General features: G+C 40.4%; 1 protein-coding gene across 10 annotated transcripts in view; it reads right to left on the bottom strand.

Moving 5' to 3' along the window:
• LOC119841237 (nuclear receptor coactivator 5-like) overlaps positions 1-13102 on the bottom strand; it is a 32209-nt gene that overhangs the window by 16251 nt on the left and 2856 nt on the right. For 3 of the 10 annotated variants that reach the window (XM_038368498.2, XM_043494851.1, XM_043494850.1), the window contains exons 2-6: positions 11129-11195; positions 6887-6919; positions 3514-3594; positions 2639-2721; positions 1641-1856 (exon numbers count right to left, since the gene is read on the bottom strand). In XM_038368498.2, coding sequence (XP_038224426.1) covers positions 1641-1856; positions 2639-2721; positions 3514-3594; positions 6887-6919; positions 11129-11187 — 472 coding nt within the window. In that variant the 5' untranslated portion in view covers positions 11188-11195. The remainder of the gene's footprint in view (positions 1-1640; positions 1857-2638; positions 2722-3513; positions 3595-6886; positions 6920-11128; positions 11196-13102) is intronic. The other 7 variants (XM_038368503.2, XM_043494853.1, XM_038368502.2 and 4 more) reach the window with 5 other exon arrangements.

Here is a 13102-nt window from a genome sequence, read left to right as displayed (position 1 = left end):
ATACTCCTTGATGCCTTTTTGGGGACCAAACCCGAAGGAGAAACCTGCAGATCAGTCATAGGTCAGTGCATGAATAGTCCTGTAATTCTGTTAGAAACAGTTTCTTGTTAAATCTTGCCCCTTATTATGTCTCTCAAACCTTCTACAGATGTCAAATTTTGAGACGTGAATTCCAACTCCTTCATATGGTATCCCAAATCCTACTACAAACTCCTCCCAAAAATATTCCCCATCTGTCTTGTTAGGGTAATCCCAGGGAAACACCCAAAGCACCTTGAGCTGGAGATAAAGCTCCTTCCTCCATTCCTGCTACTTGGTCCTGTGTGTGGGGATAGAGGGAGCATCTGACTGATCCCTCCTTCTACTGGTCTGGAACTTTCCACAAATGCTGTGGCAAATGAGTGCCCCGTGAACACCGAAACACTTCTCGCATGTGATTTTTTATCTGCAGAAATTCCAAAAACATCCACCTTCACTGAAGTCCCAGCATACTTTACTGCAAGAATCAGATCTCTGGTTAGCCTGCTGTGGAAACAATAAACTGCTGTTGGTATGTATGAATGGCACTGACCAAGCCAGGATCATCTGCTCTAACCAGAGGTCATTATCAGCCCTGTCACACTCATTTGTGGACATGTTGCATGCAGCCTGTAACTTAAATTCCTTGTCTTAATGGGCCCATGCTATACCCCCAAATGTATTGCTGGCCCAATAGAATATGTACATATATTTGTACAAGGCTGAGCCTCTCTGGTTATTTGCCAGGCATCACCCCAGCATATATCAAAAAGGCAGGTTATCAGTTTTCCCAGGTTCAAGACACCATTTGATACCTCGCATTCTCAGTGTCCCTCTTATTCCTCCACACTCTACCTTTCATCAATGCTTTCCTGTACAATGAGAATATTTCTGGGGGTTTTTTTAAGTGGCTTTGAGAAGGTGCATCCCCAACTGGAGATGCATTCCTGTACAAGCCTGTCTTATTTTCACCTGGAAGATAAAAAACTGACAGCTGCAGTGGAACCTGCCACATAACCTGCTCCCCACCACTCTAATGTACTCATCTCTATGGCCTTGCCACCTACCCCTACTTTGCAAGTCTAAGTGAGATTCAGCACCTGCATTCCTACCCTCCTTGATTGGTAGCTCTTACCCTGCTGATGGGACCAGAATCGATTTGGCTGCTGCCATTACCCCAAACCGGAGTTCATGTTGCGCATGCAGTGGTTCCCATGCTAGATTCCCCAACAGAAGTTAAGGGGTAAGGAGAACAAACTTCTGTAACTTGAGTACCAGAGAATCCACAACCGTGTTTAAGTTTGGCCACCTGGCTGGAAGAGTAATTTCACCTGCAGCCTGTACCCCAGACTGCCTGGAGAACCCAGGGCAAGTGGGTTAGAACCCTCTGTGGAAGACCACCCAATCTCGCCAAGAGGAGCTCCAGGGGTATCCTCCAGGTCAGAGGCTCCCTCCATTGCCCCTGTGTAAAAATCTGCTGCCCGCCTAGGTCTCTGATTCTGTCCCAGGGGGAAGGGGCATGATCCTCCACACCATACTGTCCTGTTCCACCCCCCACCCCACCTGTCCGGGTGCATCTTCCAAAGTACATGCCCTCTGCACTCCCCAGAGTCCAAACTCACCCACTACCGGCAAAGGAGATACCCCTGCCGGGGGGACCACACTTGCAGCCCTTGCTGTTCTCCACTTCTCTCGGGAGCAAGGGGTGGTTGGGCCAACTTCCACTGCTGAGGATTCATGCTCCGGATCCTGTCGCCTGGAAGAACCTGGCTGCTGGGCTGCCACTGCTGCCTCTTGTCTTCCGGGTATCCCTGGGATCTCATGCAGACTGGGACCTGCTGGGACCACCGCCGTCAACTTGATGTATCTCGGGACTCCTTCACTCCAGGAGACACCCATGCTCCCATTTTGCTGGACTACTTCCCTGCCAGCATCTAAGCTATTGCTTTGAGTGTGTAATGATGTCCCAGCCAGGGGGAAAGGGCTTGGATACATAGGAATGCCTGGGCTTCTACTGTGCTGCTCAGACCAGACAATCATCCAGGATAAACCCAATCATTCCTTCCAAACCCAAGAGGAAGCTGAGTTCCAACAGGGCATGGGAGACCCTTAAAGAAGCGTGTAGGCTGCTGGCCTGTCTCCCCAGCCAGGAAGGACTGACACCATAAATAGAGTGTGATTCAGGCCCTTATCTCAGGCTTCAGCTTTATTTTTCCCACATAAATTAACACAGTACTTCAACTATCCCTTCTTCTCAATGCAAGGTCTTTTGGAGAGGCCTACTGATTCCCCACACGATTTTTTTCCCCAGCCATTTGCCAGAGTCATCCTGCTCCAGGGCCTGCCAAAGGCGCCAACCTGCTTCCTGCAGCTCTCCCACGACCCAGAAACTTCTTACCAGAGCCTCCCTGCTCCGGGCCTGCTACTGAGTCACCTGTTGGCTTTTACAGTAACCTGATCCCTAGCTGATCAGCCACAGGTGAGGTTGGGCCTCAAGTTCCCTTAAGGGCCAGGTACCCTGAGATAAAACCACCGAGTTCCTCTTTCTCCTGCAGACCCACACAAACGCTGCAGGGGGTATAGTCTAACAAAGAAATATCAATTAGTTACAAATTCTTACCTTTTTGGGAATACTGGTATCTCTCATAGTAATCTTCATTTCCTGGTGAATAGTCATACTGTTGTCCAAATAGTTCTTCAAAACTAAGGAGGAAATAATATTTTGAGGGAAAAAATATATTCAAAACATGGTACCAGGCCAATTCATACAGATATCCACACAAACTAGGAAGATAAAGGTTTTAAACAGTTGTAGTGTAAAAGTTATCGACATCGAGTTTCAGAATAGATTACTTTAAGCCATGGAGAGGTCAGAAATGTTAGTCTTTCCATACTTAAAGACTAAATTAATTTTCCATTAAAAAGCATTTGACCTTCCAAGTAGCTTCACTAAAACTAAAGTACATTTAAAAGAAAAAGATCATTGCACAATGATCTATAAAGCCCTGAAAGTTCTTGGATCTGATTGCTAGAGTTCAATCAAGACTGGTGGAGGCATTTCCGCTCTCTGCTTCAGAGACTGAACTCTAAGATCAGTGGCAGGGCATCTTCAACGGACAGCTCTTGCCTCCAAAATTCACCCCTGTGAATATTCAAATTTTGGTGTTTTCCGGGTGCAACTTTGGTAAATTTTACTACTGGAGTCTTACCATCATATCGAAATTGCCTTATTTTAACTCTATTTTAAAACAACTGTAGCGTGCCCTTGTGCTATAGCATTAGATACCATGGACAAACTAGGTGTTTAAAAAAAGCCCAACAACTATTTAGGAAGTTTTAACTGATATAAAAGTCCTTGTCATGTAAATATCAGACAAAACCATAGTCATTACAAAAGTGAGCTTGTTTGTCGACAGAAGTATTTTCTTACAGACACATGGGTTGTTCACAAAGACTTTAAATAATTTAAATAGTTATCCTATTGAAAAGTCTTACCTATTCAGATCTTCAAAGTCCTTTGAATAACCATCTTGGGGAGAATAAGGACTTTTCTGGTATGGTCTGTAAGGATTTATGCTAAAAGAGGTAAGAAATATGAGATTAGGTATGTTCGGTCAAAAGAGCTTTTGCATAGCTACAATGAAAAAGCTTAAGTTTTACATACTGGTACTCTAAAGTACTTAATGGACTTTCCAAATTCCTATTAGTTTTGGTTTTAAAACAAACATTATAAAACATTATAAAACTATCTGCTTAATTCCAGGGCTGCAGTATTATGGTGAAGCAAAACATATCTTCCTTTCAGGCAAAGGAAGACAAAACATTCCCAAAAACTTTCCTTCACAAATCTTGGACATCTGTAAGCCAGTGACACTTTCATATGTCCTTGTAAAGTTTTGCCTGCATTGAGCTAGGTATACACTGCAAGCTAAGGGTACAATTCCTCTGCTCCTCACACATACTTACACTAGCTCTCATCAAGATAGCTCAAGTATAAATAGCAGTGCAGCCACAATACCACTGGTAGTGGCCAAGGAGGCATGACTGAGCCGGGCTGAGTACGTACCCACCTGAAACCAGCTCAGCCATGCCTCGATGGCCGCTATCAGCGCTAATGCAGCTGCACGGTTATTTGTACTTGCGCTATCTCAATGAGAGCTAGCATGTGTGTAGGAGCAGGGGAAAAATCACATCGCTAGCTTGAAGAGTAGACAGTCTTAGAAAAATGCCTTCTAACATAAAACAAGGCAGCTACATTTTGTTTACAGCCAGCTTCTGCTGACGTTTTATTCTTCCTTTTAATGAAATGTTGATGTCATACCAGCTGTCATGAAGTTTTGCAATCACCAATGAGACATTTTAGGGCAAGTGACATTTACATTCTGCTTACACCACCTCTATCTGAAGCTTTGGATGATCTATCATTTTCCCCTGAACCTACAGTTGCTAGTGAGTGTAAAGTCTGAAGCACATGCTGTTAAGCACAAGTTAACACAACTAATTTTGGATCTTGCAGTTACGACTTAACTGATTTGTTGTCCATAAGATGTGGTAAAATCTAAGTATATAAATGTAATTTAAGCAAGGCTTTTGAATGGTAGTAAACTTCAGCTTACCTATCATTTTAAGCATTTAATTTGCTTTAAGAATACAATCCTATACACTGGTTCATTTTGTTCTGCAAGAGATGCCTATGCTACCAAAGCCAAATACATTTTCACACAAAGGTCACAGGTGAGTGCTTAACTATCTTATTCTTAATATTTATATTATGGTTGTAGCCAGAGGCCCCAGTGAGGATTAGGGTTCAAGAGTGCTACATGTTGTACAAACTGTTAGACAAGGTTCCTGCCCCAAAGAGCTTACAATCTATGACAAGCAACACAAAAAGAGTGGGGGAACAGGGAGACAAACATACTGTTTTAGTTGTCTTGATGTTGAGACACCCTGAATTTGCATACAAATTAAGGACAGAAAATGAGTTTAGTTTATGTATTAAATAATTAGTTCATGTATTACAGTTAGGAGAATTAAGTTTTTCTGCACTGGCAAGAGGATTGAGTAAAAGTCCTAATAGAACTTGATCTCTAACTTCTATAATATTTCAGTTCTACTTCATCAGAAAGAAGAGCAAGATAGGATTTGACATATAGAAAGGACTGAACACAAAGAAAGGATCACAAGAGGTATTTGGGAAAATGTTCTTGCTCTGAGGTGAATAGGGGAAGGCTAGTATGAGAAACCTAAGTCACGAATAGACCTAGTGCCTGGGGATTTGATAAGGATCACATAGACTTGGTAAAGTTTGTTTTGTGAAGATAGTGCCAAATATGAAGTGCATAAGATAAAAGGACTAAGCAGATGGCTCAACCTGAACAAGTCAAAAGCAAGTTACTTTGAATGGGAACACAGGCTGACTAGGATGATGTCCAAAACCAAAATCAGTAGCCACAAAGAAAACCACCACGATATTTGGATGCCAACCAACCGATAGGAGAAGAGAGATTTTGTCTTAACTTTGCCTTGTCAAGAGATCAGGAATCTTGCAACACCGGTAGAGAGCCAGCTTCACTTGAAATAAACACTGTAGTTGACCTAAGTTATTCATATTTTTAATTATGTTGTCAAAGTTACAAATATTTTATCACCTGAAAACTGGAACTGATAGCTATTCATGATAATTAGAAAACTGCTTTGGAAATCCTAGCACATCAAAAAACTATTCAGATACTAACTATATATAAACTGGATGTGCCTAATGCTTTGTTGCATGCCAGGAACCTTGACAAGGTAGGGCCAATCTATCACAAGATAAATGATCCCAGCAGCAGGTAATACAGATCATCACATTGCTCAAGTACAGAAGTGCTAACATCCAGGGAGATGTCAGCCATTTGAAATGGACGGGGACCCTGCAACACTATCCTGTTGCACCTTCAGCCAGCTCTACCAGTATCAGCACTTTTGGGCTTGCTATTCCATGGCTGCTGCTGAGATAGCAAGAAAGAGACAAGGATGAAAGGATGACTGGATAGACAAGAGTGGTGGTCCCAATACTAGTCCAAAAATTCTTCTGTAAAGAATGAGAAGAGGACACTTCCATATCCAAAAGATTAGAAGTTTAGTTTTAAAAACTTAGTTTCTCAACCTAATTAATAAGAATTTGGATTCTCCAGGAGTCTTAATTATTTTGATGGAATAATCTGATATAGCCAGGAATCTAAGGTCGAAAATTCTAAATAAAATATTGTTTGTTTCCACAAACACAAACCTAGTAACTACTATAAGTTTTCACCCATTATCAGAAAACTTTTGAGAAAGCCAGTAAAAGAATGCAACCATAGAGTTAGTTCACATTTCAGGATTTCTTCAAAAATAGTCATTCTGGGAAGGTTATTCAAAGTATCAGTGTTTATCTCATAATAGGGAGAAACAGACAAAAGTCTTAAATCACTCTGCTGGTAATATAAAACAGAATATGAAAATGTGGGAAGGAAATGAAGAAGGAGATAAGATACTAAGGAGGCACTACTTGGGAAAAGAAAATGGTAAGAATAGAAGAAACTAGGAAAAATCATATGCACATTGTGAAGACCTGAAGACTAATCAAGAACTCACTCATGCTAATACTAAAGGAACATTAAGAAAAAGTGAACAAAAACTGTAAGATTGTCCCCTCTAACATTTACTAAAGGAGTTTTGTTTACTTTGATACAAGTAACTTATGAAGACATCTAGAAGGGAAAACAAGTGTACGCTTACAAATAGAATGCACAATAGCGTTTTTACACACAAAACTGGATGAAGAAAAAGTCCACCTTTTTATAATCTACTTAAAAACTCAATAAATCTGTTACATATTACTTACTCCAGAAGGCGTGGAATCCATCCGGGTCTATGCCTGGACCCAAAATGAAAAGAGCTTGGATTAAGTTATATTGAAGACAAACCGTAAAAAAAACAGCAGTTAAATCAAGATTAGTAAAACGTGCTGAGTTTCTTCAGCAGCACAGACCTTATGCACCACACTTTCAGATTAACACAAAATGTTTTAAAGAGCGAATGATAAACTAAAGAAAAAAAAGTGGAAATTATGTTGTGTTTTAAAGGAATCTGATTTTTGGAGTAGGTGTGTTCCTTGAAGCTATCTTTTGTAGGCCCCAAGTATCCAGAGGCATATGCAAACCTTACTCACCTCAACTGTAGAAAGAGAAAAAGAGCAAAGAAAGGAGAATTAGCGATACTGATTAAATGAAATTCAGTACTAACACTAGTAATCTATATTATATCCCTCATGCCATAAGCCATATAGCAGGGCATTAGATTGCTCCTAAAATTGCTATTCCTAATATTCTATCAAGAGATGTGTACAGAGAAATTCTTTTTTACGTTTTTATACACATATCCAAAAAATGATCCAGTGGATGCTCTGCTACTGTCTAACAAAAGGTTTCCCTTTTTCCAGATGCAGCTAGTTGGTAAAGCTGGCCTTTCCATGACGAACTTCAAAGGGTTTTGAAATACATGATTTTGTTCACTTAGCAAGAATAATTGTTGGCCAAAATAAGAAATCCAAAATTCTGATCTCCTTACCAAAAGGCATTCTTGGAGCTGTATATTAATTTTACTTAGGGAAATGAAAGTTTGGAAAGAAATAAAGGTAATTGCTTGCGAAACATGAAATTTAGAAAGCCATTCAGAAAAGTATTAGAAATTGAGTAAGAAATTACCCTTGTGTAACTGAACAAAAATTAGGATAATAATCATAATCCTCCAGAATTTCTGGATGAAGTAGCTGCAATAATAAATAAATAGCCTTATGAAGAAGTGGGCCTGACTGAAGATCTAGTCTCAAACAACTTCTACAATAGCTTGAAATTTTAACACGAGAACTTTAAAGTGACATGATGCATTAGGAAAGTGGACTGTACAGAGAAACAACAAGACAGGCACAGGAGGAAAGCAAGAAACAAGTGAGCCTAATTATCTCCTATAGACACTGCTACCAGATGTTCTTGGATTATGCTCAAAGTACCACTATGAGATTTAGAAATGGATACCAAAAGATCCTGTACCAATGACTGAGTTTTTTCCTCTCTGTATCACAAAGAAAAGACATTTCATATCTAATTCTGTGCTGAAAATCCAGGGATCTTCTCACACTGAGTTTCAGATATTCTATGCATTTAATTACTGAGCAATCAAAATTTGCTCTAGCCTTTCTATTTAGGCTGTTAGTTATAAGGCTTCACACATCACAGCAGAAAGGTACATCTAGGATTACACGGACAGATGTATTACTTAGAGGAAGCAGATTCTTCAAGCTACAATGGTAATATAATGAGGACAGCTGTTTGGTCTTACTTCATTTACTTTGACTATTCTCAAATGAATGGCATTGGATAGGAGAATGTAAAAGCTACTTAAATTCAACTGATGGTGTCAGGTTTTATTTAACTGCTTAAGTTTTAAAAAAAAAAAAAAGAAGCAGCAGCAGCAACAGCAGCATTTTGAAATATCCTGGAAGTTTTACATGAGATCTGAAGGAAAAGAAATAGGTTGTTACTTAGTGCCTCCTGGGTCAATTCTCATTGCTCTAAACATTGCTTCTTGGTGTAGGTCAAGACTTTTAGTGTCCCAAAGGTCAGAAAATTGACAAAGTTACTAAATATCTACTAGCTGGAGGAGTAAACCTACTAGTCAAAGACAGACACAAAAGATAAGTAGAGAGCCTCCACATCAATGAGCTCCAGGAAGAATCACATGTTGTAAAGTACAACCTCCTGCCATAGGTAATGGAAGTGCTAGAATTCATGCATTGGGCTCCAGCTTTCATATCAGCATCTAGCTATTTGATATCTGATAAATGTGAAGCTTCACCAACTTCTAGATACTAAAAAGGAAAAGAGGCTCTCTGGATACTGCAAGGGTAAGGAAAACACAGAAAAAGCTTCTGGTACTCTAGTCTTCTCCCACATCACAGATTGATTGATTTTTTTTGGGGGGGGGGCGGGGGGAAAGAGGGTTGTGAAAAATTCTAGCATTGATTTATGCTGATGAAATTTTGCCAGATGCCGGCAGACCAAAACCGATACTCTCAATTATTTAATTGCTGCCCACACCAATAGGAGAGATTAGTTTTGTTAATTTTACATTGCTAGCGGGCACAGCTATGAGGTACTGCAGACTCAGGAAACCACCACCACCACATTAGCTTATGTTCAGTAGGTCATCTTCACAACAGAACTGGTTAGAAACTGTTTGGTTTTTTTATATGAAAGTTTGAATTCTGCAAAGAACTGATGTTAGGCCTCTCCATGCAGAGAAGGCTTCCCACTGGTGAGCAGGCACATGATTTTTTCAGTCTCTACCCTTGATATGATAATGCTTTGATGTCTGTGTTACCCTGAATAGGTTTGTTCAAAAGATATTTTGTAAAGATAGTCCATCTTTTCTATTTTAATATACTTTTAATTTAGACAAGTTTTAATCTAGTTTCATTCTGGTCCTTTATTGGACACCTTAACCTCAGCCATAACAACACTTGAGCAAACTAGGGAACTCTAGGCCACACCCAACCCCTTAACCTTTTCTTAAGCAAATATCCACATTGGCTGAAAGGCCAAAACCTTTCAGGACATTGGCTGATAATTAATGACAGTAGTTCCTCCGTAAGAAAACTGAGAATTATTGCTTCCCAATTCTTGGAGACTAGGCTCCTCAACAGAACCCAGCTCCCTACTTTCACAATTCATCCATTTAGCTCTAAATTATTGTGACCAATCCTTTCAAATGTTTAACAACAATTACAGAAAGCAGTGTATGAAATTCTTTGAGTCGCAAACTGACCTTCCACTAGAATGTCAAATTTATCATTGTGCATGAGATTTCTCATGCTTAATTTCAGTGCAAGATTGCTTTTTGTTATGCAAGCACAAAAAGAAGCCTCTTTTACACAGTGATTTCCCCCCATCCTTCAAAAACAAAGAGATATGAAATTTGAAAAACAACCTATTTTTCATGTACTAGTCCTCATTGATAAAATGTTCAAAGTCTTGATCCTGCACTTTACAGCATATAGGAAAACTACTGCACCCTCACAGAGCCCCACTGAAATCAATATGGCTCTGTGTGGGCACAACAGTCCATCCATATGATGTAAATTGCAAGATCTGGGTTTAAGGGTGAAATTCACCCCTGTACAGAGGGCCAGCAAAAGTTCTCATAGGATGTAAAGACTGCTTTTGGAAACTAACTGGGATTGAAGTGGTGCATAGACTTTTTGCTAGTCTTTGGCATAGGTGTGAATTTCACCCCACAGAAGTTAGAATTCAAAATGTAACTGACTGATTGAAAATGTGTTGTCCAAGCACAATATTTTAGGAATGTTTTTGAACACCGACTCGCACAGACATCTGAAAGGTATACTCAGAATGTGTTCAAACAGTACAGTACTATTGGATAGTACAATTGGATAGCATAATTCCTTATTCCTCTATAAATTACAAAAATGACACAAAACAGTATACACAATATTCATTTCAGAAAATTTTACAAATTGTAGTTCTAATACTGTCTACAAAGTTCCTTTCAATCTATTGTTTCATAACACAAAATGCACACGATAAAAGTAACAATTTCCAGAGGATATCAAATGTTCATATGTTGATATTTTAAATGCTTAGCTAATTTGTTTTCTATATTATAGAAGTAAAATATCACTGATTCATGTTAAACATAGGCTCCAATTTTAAGCATGTGATTAACTTCACACACTAAGTAGTCTCACTGTAGTCAATGGAACAACTCACTACATCAAGTTAATATGCTGAAGTCTTCCCAGGAATGGGGCCTTAAAGAAAACAATTATGTATTTCATAGAATTATAGTAAGTAGAATTGGGTGTGACTGTTTCTATTCCCCTTTTTATATATTCTTTATATATGCACGTTTGTTTTGTTAAAGACATTCAACTCTTTAAAGTGGCTGAATTTTAAAACAATGACAGTGAAATGACCACAATTCTCAGATCCGTATATGAAAATAAGCGTTAGTGTTTTCACAAGTATCTGTAGAAACAATTGAAGTGTTTATATTTATCTTACTTTACCTTTTATCCACAATAGGTTTCTGAACTTGACCCCTGGTAACCTTAACCCAAGATGACATTTTAATTCCTAGGAAAACAAAATACATTGTATTTATTCTCTTCACAAGTGAAGTGAGAAAACAGTCTTAAAACAGCCATAGTACATTGCAGTTTTTTAAACTGACAGCTTGCAACTTGTTAAAAAATAATGTATTTAATAATCAAGCTTGTGGATCATCTCTAGTTGAGAGATCCCTTTGTAGGTTTTTGCAGTAACCTTTGGACTTAACTATATTGAATAATTTTTTTTTTATCATCTGTAAAAACCAGCTCCCTGTTCACTCCCTTTTCCAGATCATCTATGAATATGCTGAACAGTACTTGTCCCAATACAAATCCTGGGGGGACCCTGCTATTTACGTCTCTCTACTGCAAAAACTGACAATTTATTCCTACTCTGGAAGTTTCCTGTCTTTTAACCAGTTATTGATCCATGAGAAGCCCTTCCTCTCATCCTATGACTGCGTATTTTGCTTACGGGATTTTGGTGAGGGAGCCTGTCAAAAGTTTTCTGAAAGTCCAAGAACACTATATCCAGAGGTTTCAGAGTAGCAGCCGTGTTAGTCTGTATTCGCAAAAAGAAAAGGAGTACTTGTGGCACCTTAGAGACTAACACATTTATTACAGCATAAGCTTTCGTGAGCTACAGCTCACTTCATCGGATGCATATCCGATGAAGTGAGCTGTAGCTCACGAAAGCTTATGCTCTAATAAATGTGTTAGTCTCTAAGGTGCCACAAGTACTCCTTTTCTTTTTATATCCAGAGGATCACCCTTATCCAAATGCCTGTTGACACCCTTAAAAAATTCTAATAGATTGAGATGGCATGATTTACCTTTACAAAAGCGGCGTTGACTCTTCCCTAACATATTGTGTTCATCTAGCTATTTGAATTTTATTCTTTACTACAACCTCAACCAATTTGCCTGGTACTGAAGTTAGGCTTCATGATCTGTAATTGCCAGGATCACCTCTGCAGCCTCTTTTAAAAATCCAGCATTACATTAGCTATGCTCTAGTCATCTAATACAGAGGCTGATTTAAGCGATAGATTACATACCACAGTTAGAAGTTCTGCAATTTCATGTCTGAGTTCCTTCAAAACTCGAGTGAATAGCATCTGGTCCTGATGACTCTTTACTGTTTAAAGTATCAATTTGTTCAAAAACCTTCTCTATTGACACTTCAAACTTGGACAATTCCTAAAATAGGTCACCTAAAAACAATGGCTTAGGTGTGGGAATCTCCCTCACATCCTCTGCAGCAAAGACTGATGAAAAGAATTCATGTAGCTTCTCTGCGATGGCCTTGTGTTCCCCAAGTGCTCCTGTAGCACAGGGGTGGGGAACCTACGACCCATGGCATGGATCCAGCTCACTGCTTCATTTCATCGGCCCGCAGCAAGTCTCCATGCTGCAGGCCGGAAGCCCTGAGCTTCAGTGCCCTCCTGGTGGGGCTGGAGCCACGAGTGACAGGTCGCCAGAAGTCCAGCTCCCAGAGGCAACCGGCATGTCCCTGTGACCCCTAGGAGCTGGGGTGATCAGGGAAGCTCCGCATGCAACCCCTGCCCCCAGCGCTGGCTCTGCGGCTCCCATTGGACAGAAACCATGGCCAATGGAAGCTATGGGGGTGGTGCTTGCAGACGCAGGCAGCACGCATAGCACAAAGCAGACTGACTCCTCTGCCTAGGGGCCGTACATGGTGGCCACTTCTGGGAGCGGAGTGGAGCCCCGGTGGGTAGGGAGCCTGCCTTAGCGCCGCTGCACCACCAACCGGGAGCTGCCCAAGGTAAGTACCACCTGGCCAGAGCCCACACCCTGAATCCCCTGCCGCAGGTCAGAACCCCCTCCCTCACCCTAACTCCCTCCCAAATCCTGCGCCCTTACCCCAACCTCCTGCCCCAGGTCCTGCCCCCTCCCGCACCCCAACTCTCT

The sequence above is a fragment of the Dermochelys coriacea genome, chromosome 12, assembly GCF_009764565.3.
Source record: "Dermochelys coriacea isolate rDerCor1 chromosome 12, rDerCor1.pri.v4, whole genome shotgun sequence".
Lineage (NCBI taxonomy): Eukaryota > Metazoa > Chordata > Testudines > Dermochelyidae > Dermochelys > Dermochelys coriacea.
The sequence above is the reverse complement of the archived record's forward strand: the minus strand, read 5'-3'. Positions and strand labels throughout refer to the sequence as shown.